Raw genomic sequence first — 15,756 nt, 5'->3', positions numbered from 1 at the left:
AGACTACACGTGCATTCAGGAGCCAATGTGCCGCCAATGGGAATAGTTTCAGTTCCCGCTAAGCTGCGCCAATAGGTTAAGATGATCTGTGACCCACTAGGTAATCAATTACGTGTCAACTACGTGATATGCATAGCAGGCAGACGGAAAGTTGGAAACAAAAAAAAACATTTAAAAACAATTTTAAATTAAAAAAATAAATAAATAAAAAAATGTGCTGAATCAGGGACACACCTACACACTGCCGTCGACACACTAATGTGTCACGACACACAGTTTGGAAATCCCTGGCCTAGACAGTTAAAGGGAGATAAAACTGGTACAATAAGAAAATGCTCAAATGCAAAACAGTTTTTTCTTATTGCAATACTGCTTGTCAATACCTGGTTTAAAGTGATTGTAAAGTCTAAGGAATTAAAGCCCAGTATCTAAAAATTCTCTTAAAAACAGGGGCACTTTAATTCATTAAACTTTACAAACGCGCTTTATTTTTTTTTCAATACCTTTTTTTTTTTTCGCTTCACCTTCTGTATTTTACAGATCGATGACGAATCTGGCTTTTTCCAATAGTTGCGTTCCCCCATTGACGTCTAGCCGGATTTATCATTGATATGCAAAATACAGTCGTAGAAGCCGACGGAGGATCGGCAGTCTGTTTACTGTAACAAAAAGGTAAGTATTAAAAAAAAAAAAAAAGCATGTTTGTAAAGTTTAATTAAATTGCCCCTGTTTTTAAGAGTATGTTTAGATACTGGGATTTAATTCTTTAAACTATACAATAACTTTAAGCACAATACACTGGAGATGCTGAGCTGAATATGGTTAGTGAGACTATACACTTAAAGTGACAGTCTACTCAAAATTAAACTTTCATGATTCAGATAGGATATGCAATTTTAAACAACTTTCCAATTTACTTTTATCATCAAATTTGCTTTGCTCTCTTGGTATTTTGTTTTGAAAGCTAGGAGGAGTTATTTAGGAGTCAGCACTGATTGGCTACAATGTATGTCTGTCAAAAGCACTGAGATAAGGGGACAGTCTGCAGAGGCTTAGATACAAGGTAATCATAGAGGTAATAAGTGTATTAATATAACAGTGTTGGTTGTGCAAAACTGGGGAATGGTTAATAAAGGCATTATCTTTTTAAACAATAACAATTCTGGAGTAGACTGTCCCTTTAAGCTTCCCCTGATTGGCTCCAGACAAGTAGTGCACTGCAAGCCTGGAGTTGACTTTCATTATGTTTTCACACAGCCATGGGTTGTCAAACATGTAGTTATAAACAAGGAATAGTGTAATAATAACATTTTTGAAAGCATTAGATACTTTATTTATTGTAGCTTTATCTCCTTTCAAACTGCTGCCTTCCTAAATGCCTCCCCTGCTTTCTATCTCTCATTGGTTAAACTGTGAGGTAAGAAGATTTATTTATGCTGCGCATGTGCAGATAATGTTCTTGCTCTAGAATAGACATTTTTCTTCCTGGCACTACCACACTATCGTGTTTAATTTATAGCAGTGGTGGCTGGTAAAGTTTTAAGTTGGTGGAGCAGAATATGTTGACATCACCATAGCCTTAATACATTGTTGTTTTTCATTGTTTTAATACAGGAACCAGACATTTATTCAGTAATTTATGTCCATTTGTTTTAGAATTTAGCAAATACGTTGTTAACATCATATTTAAAGGGACACTCAAGTCAAAATTAAACTTCATGATTCAGATACAGCAGGCAATTATAAAACAACTTTCCAATTTACTTCCATTAACAAAATGTGCACAGTCTTTTAATATTTACACTTTTTGAGTCACCAGCTCCTACTGAGCATGTGCAAGAATTCATAGCATATACATATATTCATTTGTGATTGGCTGATGGCTGTCACATGATACAGGGGGAGTGGAAATAGACATAACTTTGCAATTTATTTAACAAAAATCTACTACTCATTTGAAGTTCAGACTAAGTGCTATTGCATTGTCTTCTTATAATGCATTTGTTGATTATGCAAATCTACTGTATTGACTGGTCCTTTAAGATCCTCTTCATGACATTTAATCAGAAATAAATCACTTTTAATTAACTAAAATTTTCAAGAAATTAACTTTCTGCTGTTGTTACTATTTACTAAGATGGCTCCATTTTCTACAAATATCTGTATTATGCTGTTGCATCATCATACTACTACTACTAATAATAAAAACATTAACTTATGTTTATAGACAACAGTTAAAAATGAAAATGTCACTCTCCCATACATAAAAAAAAGTATTGTAGGTATAAAATATACAGATAAATACAGCTGATATAGTAGTAGGGTTGAAACCTTTAGTTCAGGCCAAACCCAAACACTTTTGCGCCGTGCACAGAACTGCAACTTTTACACACTATCTATAATAGCACATAAACACAGACTTGCATATAGATATTCACACTCTCTATCCCACATACAGTGCCTAGCAAAATTATTCACCCTTGGCATTTTCCCTGTTTTGTTGAACTACAACCTGGAATTTAAAATGGATTTTTATTTGGATTTCATGTAACGCACGTAATCAAAATAGTCCAAATTGGTGAAATAAAATGAAGAAAATAATTTGGTTTAATACATTCTAGAGAATAATAAACTGAAAAGTAGTGGGTGCATATGTATTCACCCCCTTTGCTATGAAGCTGGTGAAACCAATTACCTTCAGAAGTCACATAATTAGTTAAATAAAGTGCAATCTAAGTGTTACATGATCTGTCACATGATCTCAGAATGTATACACCTGTTCTGAAAGGCCTCAGAGTCTGCAATATCACTGAGTAATAGGCACCCCCAAGCAAGTGGCACCATGAAGACCAAGGAGCTCTCCAAACAGGTCAGGGACAAAGTTGTTGAGAAGTAAAGATCAGGGTTGGGTTATAAAAAAAACATATCCGAAACTTTGAACATCCCACAGAGCACCATTAAATCCATTATTAAAAAATGGAAATAATATGACACCACAACAAACCTGCCAAGAGAGGCCAGCCCACCAGAGCTCATAGACCAGGCAAGGAGGGCATTAATCAGAGAGGCAACAAAGAGACCAACGATTATCCTGAAGGAGCAGCAAAGCCACAGAGGATATTGGAATATCTGTCCATAAGACTTAAAGAAACAAAATAAGCAAACATGTTTGCTGTTCGCCAAAAGGCATGTGGGAGACTCCCCAAACATATGGAAGAAGGTACTCTGGTCAGATGGGACTAAAATTTAGCTTTTTGGGCATCAAGGAAAATGCTATGTCTGGCGCAGGCCCAACACCTCTAATCACCCTGATAACACCATCTCCACAGTGAAGCATGGTGATGGAAACAGCATGCCATGGGGGTTTTTTTTATCAGCAGGGACTGGGAAAGTGGTCAGAATTGAAGGAATGATGGATGGTGCTAAAAACAGGGAAGTTCTTGAGGGAAACCTGTTTGTCTTCCAGATTTTTGAGACTGGGATGGAGGTTCACCTACCAGCAAGACAATGACCCTAAGCATACTGCTAAAGCAACACTTGAGTGGTTTAAGGGGAAACATTTAAATGTCTTGGAATGGCCTAGTCAAAGCCCAGACCTCAATCCAATTGAGAATCTTTGGTATGACTTAAAGATTGCTGTACACCAGCGGAACCCATCCAACGTGAAGGAGCTGGAGCAGGTTTTCCTTGAAGAATGGGAAAATATCCCAGTGGCTAGATGCGCCAAGCTTATAGAGATATACCCCAAGAGACTTGCAGCTGTAATTGCTGTAAAAGGTTGCACTACAAAATATTGACTTTGGGTGGGTAAATAGTTATGCACGCCCAAGTTTTCTGGGGTTTTTTTTGTCTTATTTCTTGTTTGTTTTACAATAAAACATATTTTGCATCTTCAAAGTGGTAGGCAAGTTGTGTAAATCAAATGATACAAACCACCCAAAAATCCATTCTAATTCCAGGTTGTATTGCAAAAAAAGGTAAAAAGCTCAAGGGGGGGGGGGGGTACTTTTGTTAGGCACTGTAATGCACCTAAATGTGGTAATTTAAGCTCCACCAATCCAGTGGTAACATTACTGCATTTTTTTTGTAGTATGTTTTCTATATTGAAAATACACGTTTCAGTGATGAAATGTATTATTATGTTTCTTTGGCAATTTAAACCACCAAACCTAAAAATATTTAAAAATATATCACTAATTGACAGTCTTTTACTGATCAGTTTAATAGATTGGTGAAATTCTAAAAGTCGTATCTACACAAGTACAACTTAGAAGAATCAACCATCAGTTTTAAAATGCAATTCATAGCATTATAAACAATTGTTTTGCTACCAATGGGTGGCACAGTATTATTCCCATCTATCTTCTAGTCAAAAAGTTCTTAAAATGACCCCACTTGAGATATTTTTTCAGAAATTTAATGAGACAAATATTGTTTTCTAGCAACAATACGTCATCCTGAAAGAATTCCACATCTGTATTCCATAGCTCGTACTGGTATGCTGTTGGAATGCTAAAGTTAAAAAGCCAATGGGATTAGGATATATTTACATCAGATATGCTGGAGGACTGTTACTATTTGAGACACAATAACCCCAATTACTTACAGACTTTGTTTGTTTTTTTCAGATTGGTCAGCTCCATTGTTTTCTTAGGACTTCAGCTAGTTGTCTCTCAGCTGTCAATTGACCACAGAAAGGTAAGGTTTAGAATTGGATATTATCAAATGCGTTGCTGTCTATATAAAAACATTAGCAAGCAGTTATGAATATTTACAAATAAAAATAGTTTTAAAAAATGTTTGTTAAAGCTAATGTGCTAGGGTTACATATGCTCACTAAAATGTACAAAAAGAAAAAAATCTTCTCAAGTTATAAGGAGATAGCCACCCAGCCATTATTTTACAGACATTGTTGGTATTTTATATGTATATGTATTTTATATATATGTTTTTATTGAAATTTTGAAAAAGATGTAAACAATTTTGCATAGGTCAACAACAATGAGATAATACAGTAACAAAAATGCACAAATCACAAGTTAATTGTGATTTAGAAAGTTTTTAATCGACTTCCAAATTTCTGCATATATTTTGTGTTGTTCATATAACAATATATTATTTATTTCTTTTTTTTTCTCCCAGCAGTGTATATTATGTATACTATTCATGGTACTATGTTCAGATATTTAAAAAAAAAAATACACTAGAAATTCCTTTAACTTTCTCTATTCAGCCTGTATAACAGATTACAATAATGATCACATATGAGGCCACCAGTTAAAGTATAAGTGATTAAGTATTTCAAACATTAAATACAAATTGAAATAAATAATTGCCTTATGCATATGTTTCAACTTTCAATGGTATGCCTAAACAAGCAAGATAATACTATGGCTACTTTAAACATATATACCTCTACAGCTACTTAGCAGTTTGGATGATATAAAGATGATATTAAATAGGTCACTCTATTTATTGTCTCTCTGCAGACAGACAAACCACCATGAGGCTTGGAACGTGACAGTGTTGTGATAGCTTTGCTCAAGGCCACATAGGTTCATTTATTTTGTGATAGTTGCACCATTATCTTAACTTTTTGATCAGACATTGTTGAATGGGGATGTTCAAGATAATTGATTTGCCAGTGGAATAGACACTAGCTAAGAAGGGCAGATGTAAAGGACCTGATAATTATAGAACTATGGGTTTGGCATTATTATTTGGATAATTAATGGGATATCTTTTAAAGGAAAGATGTTGCTTACATGAAGTCAAACACGGAATCACAGTGAGCACAGTTGCACTACATGAAGGTAAACTTAGTCTAATGTAACTGATTTTTTTGTACTACATACCGATAGTTATAGGCCTGGACACAAGGAAAACATATCTATATATAGTCAAACAAAGAGTAACAGTTCTTCTAGATTTAGAATAATATTGGCATAATAACACTTAGCCTAATTTTTTCATTAACACCCACAACGCCAACCCTGTAAAAGATTATCTTGAAAAATGATCATTAACCCCTTCTCTTAAGTGTTATTTTTTAAATTTAATGAATTCCAGATTGCCCCTGCATGTTGACGAAAGGGTTTGACATAAAGATATGTGAGCCCTGCCTTGCCTCTTTGCCTATTACCATACTGCTCTTTGCTTGGAAACTGGTGCATTTTAAAGGTTGTGAGGATCAGTTTTAAACCAATGTATAGGGAAAAATGTGTCAGGCCTCCAATGGTTGTTGGCTGGCACTCCTTGCAGTGAAGGGGAATTAATATAAGTATTGAAAGAAGGAAAATATACTGTAGATACTTGTGGTGCACCTCAGTGATCAGTGTTGGTGGTCATTTTTATTTAGAAGTGTTATTAAAAATAGAGTTTTCTACATGTCAGTGAGATCTAAAATGTAATACAGAATGATGTGTATCTAAAATGTAATACAGAATGATGTGTATCTAAAATGTAATACAGAATGATGTGTATCTAAAATGTAATACAGAATGATGTGTTTAAATATACACACACACTGACACAAACAGATAATACAAATATACACTTAAAATAAAGTGTACCCCAGAGTTCCAACATAATTTAGAAATTCAATATAATTGGCAAATTTAGGTAAATGTTTTGGATGAAGATTCCTTGAACCTTTTGATCATTAGCAAATTACTAACTGTTAATGATGGATTGGATAGTTTAAACTCTTACACATTTGAATCAGCTTGATGGAATGTTTTCTTTAAACTGTTTGTCCGTGGTCCAGTGATCTTTTAAACTATATTGTAATCATGTTTGTCTGAGTGTCTCTTCTACTCTGTATTATGTATATTTGTTTTGTGTGTTTCATTTGAAATGCAATAACAACTTTTAAATCACTAAATGAACATGTTGATGTTTTATCTATCAACATCTTTTGGCTGCAAAAGCAAATTAATACTGATGCAGTAAACAACCACCAGATGTTTCAAGAAATAAAAAAGAAAACATAATGAGATTTTTCTTTTAGATAAGGCTCTGTAGGTCTCTGGTGCTTCTTGTGCATTAGATTGTTGCAAAGGAAGTTTCATCATGTTTTATTGTAAGAAAATATCTGTGACTCTTTTCAGGGCACAGACACACCATGTTGAGATGTTCTGTTACATTTTTTTGTGTTTAAGATATTATAACACTTCCTTTCTTGTTGATCACTCAATATGGATGGAATCATTTTAAAATGCAAGTAATAAAGGCTTTACTTCAATTGAAAGTGGCATGAAAATCAAAAAATGTTTTTGTTCAGACAGAACATGTAATTTTAAGATATTTTTTTGGTTAAATTCTATTATAAAAATTTACATTGTTCTTTTGGTATCCTTTGTTAAGGCAGGCTCAGGAGCAGTAATGCTCTTCTGGGACTTCTGGTGATTGGTGGCTACACACATATGCCTCCTGCCAGCATAATCCTTGAAACACTTCCTGTTGCCGATTATGTGATGCCGAATACTAATCAGATAGCGAATACACCGGAGAGCTCACTCCATGTATGCATGGTAAAAATAAATAAATAATAATAGATATCAATATCTGATGTATGCAGTTTTACATCCAATGAGTCCAGCCGAATACTTTCTCAAGCCTTATTTACTTATTGTTCTTTCTGTTATTTAAAGTCTTCAATCCTTTCTCATTGGTACTTTTAGTTTCATACATAGTGTTATAGTATCATATAAGTTGGAACAATGTGATGCTTATTTACTGTTATAGATTTCTGATATATATATATGTATGTATGTGTGTGTTATATATACATACATACATACAGAAAGGGGTGGGAAGTGCCCCAGACAATGAAAAGAGAGACAAAGTGCAAGATACGGTGTAGTATGTTGGATGTAAACTGTTACAAAAGAGCAAGTCAAACCTCAAGAAATATGAGGTATTTAGCATGCAGTTGGGTGGGATATGATCCCTACTGTGTATCTATAAGCAGTAGTCACTCAAATGTTTTTCATAAAATTATACCAAATATTCAAAAAAGCTCAGCAGAGGTTTATGCTGCAAATAAGCTCTGGTGCAGACCCTCTTAATAAATATAAGTACAAAAAGAAGAAAAGAGAGTATCAGAATTCACAATATAATTCTGATAATAGAGAGGGGCTTCAGCACTCTTTAGGTAATCCACAAAATTGTCATCTTAGAAATAGGATGGAATACTCCACAGAAAAGACCACTGCTTGCACAGGTACAGTACAAAAAACAGAGGTCTTAATAAAAAAAATATGTTAAAACCTACATATAGAAATACTGCCTCCCTAGGTGTGCTGCACACCAAAACCTAAATTGCTGCGGTTATCAAGAATATATATATATATATATATATATATATATATATATATATAGCAAGCCTGCACCTATTTAATAGCCAATATGCACTGCTGGAAGGGAATACTATCCAGAAAGTAGAAAAAGTGGACAAAAGTCTTGTGGAGTTACAACATCCAGCACAAACAGTAGGTAATCATATATACGGCTGCCGTATTGCATCAAATAGCGGTAGGACAAATTGTGACAGGGTATCAAGATATACAAGATGCTTCAAGTATACAACCTGTCTGGAACCAGTTCCTTAGGTGCTTATAGTCGAGTGTATCACAGAGCTGAGTAACAGAGCGTAGTCAAGGTGAGTACGACCTCTTACGCCAAGTAGTGTGGTTCTCCTCAGAATGATATTCACAGGTGTAAGTTCAGTGCAACCCCATCTGGTGTGTAGACATCATTGCACAGGTACAGATATTTCCAATACAGACTTGTGTATATCGCCTATAGATTCTCTCTATAGCGAACGGTTGGATGCACAGGAAAGCTTGTTGCCAGTATTTCCTCCAAAGCAGGTAATCCAGCTCTAAGAACGAACAGCAAAGTCTGGCATACAGACTTGCAAAGCACCGCTACTTCCAAATAAGCCACCAGCTAAAAAGTTGCAGATGACGCGTGTTTGGCCCCCACAATGCTGAGCCTTGTCAGGACTGTCCATTGGTGTGGAACCGGCACCTATATTGGCTTAAACTGAAAGATAGGCGTGGTTTACTGATGCTAACCAAGTCGCTAGACATAGGTTAGGATTGCCAAGCTTCTTATTCTTAAACAGTTGTATAGTAATAGGATGTGCTGACCTGTAGATGCACAGTCTTTACGAATGACATGGAAAGGCGTTAATATAAGGCAAATATTTTTTAATATACAGTATCTCACAAAAGTGCGTACACCCCTCACATTTTTGTAAATATTTTATTGTATCTTTTCATGTGACAACACTGAAGAAATTATACTTTGCTACAATGTAAAGTATTGAGTGCACAGCCTGTATAACAGTGTAAATTTGCTGTCCCTTCAAAATAACTCAACACACAGCCATTAATGTCTAAACTGTTGGCAAGAAAAGTGAGTACACCCCTAAGTGGAAATGTCCAAATTGGGCCCAAAGTGTCAATATTTTGTGTGACCACCATTATTTTCCAGCACTGCCTTAACCTTCTTGGGCATCGAGTTCACCAGAGCTTCACAGGTTGCCACTGGAGTCGTCCTCCACTCCTCCATGACGACATCACTGAGCTGGTGGATGTTAGAGACCTTGCGCTCCCCACCTTCTATTTGAGGATGCCCCACAGATGCTCAATAGGGTTTAGGTCTGGTGACATGCTTGGCCAGTCCATCACCTTTACCCTCAGCTTCTTTAGCAAGGCAGTGGTCATCTTGGAGGTGTGTTTGGGGTCCTTCTCATGTTGTAATATTGCCCTGCGGCACAGTCTCTGAAGGTAGGGTATCATGCTCTGCTTCAGTATGTCACAGTACATGTTGACATTCATGGTTCCCTCAATGAACTGTAGCTCCCCAGTGCCGGCAGCACTCATGCAGGCCCAGACCATGACACTCCTACCACCATGCCTGACTGTAGGCAAGACACACTTGTCTTTGTACTCCTCACCTGGTTGCCACCTCACAAGCTTGACACCATCTGAACCAAATAGGTTTATCTTGGTCTCATTGGACCACAGGACATGGTTCCAGTAATCCATGTCATTAGTAAGCTTGTCTTCAGCAAACTGTTTGCTGCTTTTTTGTGCATTATCTTTTGAAGAGGCTTCCTTCTGGGATGACAGCCATGCAGACCAATTTGAGGCAGTGTGCAGCATATGGTCTGAGCACTGACATGCTGACCCCCACCCCTTCAACCTCTGCAGCAATACTGGCAGCACTCACATGTCTATTTCCCAAAGACAACCTCTGGATATGACGCTTAGCACGTGCACTCAACTTCTTTGGTTGACCATGGCGAGGCCTGTTCTGAGTGGAACCTGTCCTGTAAAACCACTGTATGGTCTTGCCCACCATGCTGCAGCTCAGTTTCAGGGTCTTGGCAATCTTCTTATAGCCTAGGCCATCTTTATGTAGAGCAATAATTCTTTTTTCTTTCTAATGACACAGTGAGTCCACAGATCATCATAATTACTATTGGGAATATCACTCCTGACCAGCAGTTGGAGGCAAAGAGCACCACAGCAAAGCTGTCAAATAACACTCCTTTACCCACAACCCTGACTCATTCTCTTTGCTTGTATCAGTTGCAAGGAGGGGTAAAGTTAGGTGTCTGATTCTTTAATCAAGAGTTTGTTATTTTTTAAGCAGAGCAGATTTGCTTTGTTTTCTTGGGGTGTAGCCGTAGTCCATGTCAGTCTCTTCAGTAGAGCAGTGGTGGCTTTTAAGCATTGGGAACTTGGGGGTATAATCCCCTCTGCGCCTCTAAAGTAGTTTGTACTGCCCTTCTTTCAAGAGCCTGTGTAGGTTTACTCAGTCTTTTTTGTTTCCCACAAATCCATGTAAGGAGTGATGCCTTTCAAACTTTGTGAGCTGCCCTGCTTTAGAGCAGATTGTGATGGAGGTAAGTGCTGTTTTTACTTTCTGAGGGTCAGAAAGTTTGGCACTTATTGGGTTCATTATTTATTCCTGCTTGTGTGCAGGTTTTTTATTTTTATGGCAGTATTGTGGGGCACTGTAGAGGATTTGGATGGCTCTGTTTTATGGGAGTGTTAACTTTTCACTCCTTGTTGTGGCTCTTCAATGTATGCTGTTTTTACTTTGGAACGGCTGTGTACTGCATTGAGACTTCGGGTCTGCAGTTTCTTTTCTCCTGGCGGCAGTTTTGTGGCTTGTACTGTCATGCCGGCCGGGAGGTGCTGTAGATGCCCACGATGGGCGGCGTTTGTTTGGCGCGAGTGTTGCATGCTCTTTTCTCTCAGTGTTTCTTTAATGCGGAAGTGAGAGGTTTGTTCCACTGCTGCTCTGGTGCTACATTGGAGCGGTCATTGTGAAGTGAAGTCTAGTCCGTTTGGGAGTCTGTATATACACCGGTCGGTAGGAGGTTAGTTTAGGCATCTCAGCAAGGCTTGTTGAGGTGTAGAGGTGTCTAATAGGGCTCTGGGTGAGTTTTGTTATTGGGCTCTTATTGTTAACGTTCTTTAAAGGGACAGTAACGTTTTATTTTTGGCATTTTTTTCTGCAGCTTTTTTCTTGCAAAATGTATTTATTTATTTAGAATTTTGGTAAGATGGACCAAGAGGACTTGCAAGCTGTTACTTGCACTTTATGCTTAGATGCAAATGTGGAGCCACCTATTCCTTTTTGTTCCTCATGTATTGAGAGAATAGGTGTCCTGAAAAACAGAAAAAGAAGAGGCGCTCTTTGTGCAGCAAGTTCCAATAATTGAAAATCAACCGATTGTGCTCAAGGTAATATACTCACAAACATATGTGCACATGTAGTGCAATAATAGATAGACCGAAACTTCAGAGCCGTTCGGCTGACTCCTCAATGGCGACTCTGCCAAACAAATACTAAAGCCCAGGTGATAGTAACGAAGATCCGGTTTCTTCAGACAACCTCCGTGGTAGGCTGCAACGAACAGCTGAATAAGGAATCCAATAGCTGTTAGTAATGGGTGTTTCACAAAACCCACAGGAGCAAGGAAGAGTGATAAAAATTTCAGTTTATTAAAAACATTTAAAAGTTGCTTTGCAACGCGTTTCTCGGCTAACAATGCCGTTTCATCAGGCTTTACTTTACTTTTACTTTGGTAAAGCCTGATGAAACAGCGGTTGTACTGTGTTTAAACCACATTTGTTGTTTTATCTTGTATTGAGAGAACATTACATTACAGGGATATGCTTTTTGATTCATGTTGTTCATGAGTCTCCTTTTCAAGCTATACCGCAGCTTTCTCCCCAATCATCCCAATCTCTATCCTCTTCTCATGCAGTGCCCTGTGTTTCGTCTCAGGTTGTTTTTTCATTGTAGGATATGGCTACTCACATATCCTCTGCAGTATCTCAGACTGTGTCTACTTTTCCTGTGTTGCATGGGAAGCGCAAAAGGAAGTATAAGGTTCCTGACTCTGTTGCAGTTATGTCAAATGTTTCTTCCCATAGGTCTGAGGAGGAAGATACTTCTGTGGTGTCTGAGGGTGAAATTTCAGACTCTGATAGTGTAATTCCCTCTGCTGATTCTGAGGTTGTTTCTTTCAGATTTAAGCTGGAGCACCTCCGTTTTTTAGTCAGGGAGGTTTTGGCTACCTTGGATGACTCTGATTCAACAGTCATAGTTACTCCCAAGAAGGCTAGTAAACTTAATACATTTTTTGATGTTCCTTCCATGGCGGAAGTTTTCCAGTTCCAGATCGTGTTTCAGAGATTATTACTCGGGAATGGGTGAAGCCTGGAGTTCCTTTTTCTCCTTCTCCAATTTTTAGGAAGATGTTTCCTATTGCGGATTCTATTAAGGAATCTTGGCAGACAGTTCCCAAGGTGGAGGGAGCTATTTCTACCTTGGCTAAGAGAACCACTATTTCTATTGAGGATAGTTGTTCTTTTAAGGATCCCATGGATAAGAAGTTGGAGGCTTTGCTTAAAAGGATGTATGTTCACCAGGGGTTCCAATGGCAGCCTGCTGTGTGTATTGCTACGGTTATCAGTGCGGCTGCATATTGGTTTGATGCTTTGTCTGATTCTATTCAGCAGGATACTCCTCTTGAGGAGCTTCAGGCTAGAATTAAGGCTTTAAAATTGGCCAATTATTTTATTGCGGATGCTTCTTTACAGGTTATCAAGTTGGGAGCAAAGATTTCTGGCTTTGCTGTTCTGGCATGCAGGGCCTTATGGTTAAAGTCTTGGTCTGCGGATGTGTCATCCAAATCTAATCTTTTGTCCTTTCCTTACAGGTTTGGCTGAGATTAATTTGGATATTACGGGAGGGAAGGGACATTCTCTCCCTCAGGATAAGAGAAATAAGCAGAAGAGTCATCAAAGTAATTTTTGTTCCTTTCATAACTTCTCTGGTAAACCTTCCTCCTTCTCTTCCAAACAGGATCAGTCCAAGCCCTCTTGGAGGTCTAATCAGTCCTGGAGCAAGGGTAAACAATCTAAGAAGCCCATTGCTGATTCAAAGTCAGCATGAAGGCTCTGTCCCCGATCCCAGGGAGGATCTTGTGGGGGGCAGACTGTCTTTGTTCGCTCAAGCTTGGGCTCGGGATCTTCCAGATCCCTGGGTGGTAGATATTGTGTCCCAGGGATACAAGCTAAAGTTCAAGACTTTTCCTCCCAGGGGAAGGTTTCTTCTCTCCAGGTTATCTGTAGACCAGATAAGGAGAGAGGCATTCTTATGCTGTGTGCAGGATCTTTCCGACATGGGAGTGATAGTTCCTGTTCCAGTTCTGGAGCAGGGTCTGGGTTTCTATTCCAATCTGTTCATCATTCCCAAAAAGGAGGGAACCTTCAGACGTATTCTAGATCTCAAGAGCGTAAACAAATTTCTCCGAGTTCCGTCCTTCAAGATGGAAACTATTCGATCAATTCTTCCTCTTGTTCAAGAGGGTCAATTCATGACTAAAGAAGATCTGAAGGATGCATATCTGCATATTCCTATTCACAAGGAACATCACAAATTTCTGAGATTTGCTTTCCTAGACAAGCATTTTCAGTTTGTGGCTCTTCCTTTTGGTATTGCAATAGCTCCCAGGGTGTTCTCAAAGGTCCTGGTTGCGTTACTGGCAGTGCTCAGACTGCAGGGGGTTGCGGTAGCTCCTTATCTGGACGACATTCTAGTTCAGGCGCAATCTTTTCAACAAGCAAGCTCCCACACGGAGTTGTTGTTGCCTTTTCTTTGCTCCCATGGTTGGAAGGTAAATTTAGGAAAACGTTCCTTGATTCCGGCTACAAGGGTGGTATTTTTGGGAACCATTATAGATTCTCTAGAAATGATTTTTTTTTGACAGAAGCAAGGAAGTCAAAAATGTTCAATTCATGCCTTGTTCTTCAGTCCTCTCCTAGGCCATTGGTGGCTCAGTGTATGGAGGTTATTGGTCTGATGGTTTCAGTCATGGACATCATTCCATTTGCTCGGTTCCATCTCAGGCCTCTGCAGTTATGCATGCTCAGTCAGTGGAACAGGGATTATACAGATCTGTCCCCAAAGATTGTTCTAGATCAGGCTGCAAGAGATTCTCTTCCGTGGTGGTTGTCTCAGGATCTTCTCTCTCAGGGAACCTGTTTTTGCAGGTCTACCTGGGTGATCGTGACCACGGATGCCAGTCTGCGGGGTTGGGGAGCTGTCTGTGGCACGTTGAAGGCTCAGGGTCTTTGGTCTTGGGAGGAGTTGTTTCTTCCCATAAATGTTCTAGAGCTGAGGGCAATCTTCAATGCTCTTCTGGCCTGGCCTCAGCTAGCTTCAACCCAGTTTATCAGATTTCAGTCGGACAACATTACATCAGTGGCTTATATCAATCATCAGGGAGAAACTCGGAGGTGACAGAGGTGACCAAAATTATTCAGTGGGTGGAGGCTCACAACTGCTGTCTGTCTGCGATCCACATCCTAGGGGTGGACAATTGGGAGGCGGATTTTCTGAGCAGGCAGACTTTTCATCTGGGGGAGTGGGAACTTCATCCCGAGGTGTTTTCCAGTTTGATTCTCAAATGGGGACTACCGGAGTTAAACCTCATGGCATCTCGTCAGAATGCCAAGCTCCTGAGGTATGGATCGAGATCAAGGGATCCTCGGGCTGTTCTGATAGATGCTCTATCAGTTCCTTGGAAGTTCAGTCTGGCATACGTTTTTCCTTCGTTTGCTCTTCTTCCTTGGGTCATTGCTCGGATCAGACAAGAGAGGGCATCAGTGATTCTCATTGCACCGGCATGGCCTCGCAGGATCTGGTATGCAGATCTGGTAGAGATGTCATCTTTTCCATCTTGAAGTCTTCCGTTAAGGAAGGACCTTCTACTTCAGGGGCCCTTCCTTCATCCAAATCTCGTTTCTATGAAGCTGACTGCTTGGAGATTGAACGCTTGATTTTATCTAAGCGTGGGTTTTCTGAGTCGGTTATTGAAACTTTGATTCAGGCGTGTAAGCCTGTGACTAGAAAGATCTAATATAAGATATGGTGCAAAAGTCTGTATTGGTGTGAATCCAGAGACTACTCTTGGAGTAGGGTCAGGATTCCGAGGATTTTGTCTTTTCTCCAGGAGAGTCTGGAGAAGGGTGTACCCTGAAGGGTCAAATTTCTGCTTTATCTATTTTGCTGCACAAACGTCTGGCGGATGTGCCAGATGTTGTCTTTTTGTCAGGCCCTGGTTAGAATTCGGCCTATGTTTAAGTTCGCAACTCCTCCTTGGAGTCTTAATTTAGTTCTTAGAGTTCTCCAACAGGCTCCATTTGAGCTTTGAGTTTC

At 38.9% G+C, this 15,756-nt stretch overlaps 1 protein-coding gene across 1 annotated transcript in view; it reads left to right on the top strand.

Moving 5' to 3' along the window:
- THSD4 (thrombospondin type 1 domain containing 4) overlaps positions 1–15,756 on the top strand; it is a 1,326,695-nt gene that overhangs the window by 167,591 nt on the left and 1,143,348 nt on the right. The window contains exon 3 of the mRNA XM_053717542.1: positions 4,629–4,698. Coding sequence (XP_053573517.1) covers positions 4,629–4,698 — 70 coding nt within the window. The remainder of the gene's footprint in view (positions 1–4,628; positions 4,699–15,756) is intronic.

Source organism: Bombina bombina, chromosome 6, assembly GCF_027579735.1.
Source record: "Bombina bombina isolate aBomBom1 chromosome 6, aBomBom1.pri, whole genome shotgun sequence".
Taxonomy (NCBI): domain Eukaryota; kingdom Metazoa; phylum Chordata; class Amphibia; order Anura; family Bombinatoridae; genus Bombina; species Bombina bombina.
The sequence above is the reverse complement of the archived record's forward strand: the minus strand, read 5'-3'. Positions and strand labels throughout refer to the sequence as shown.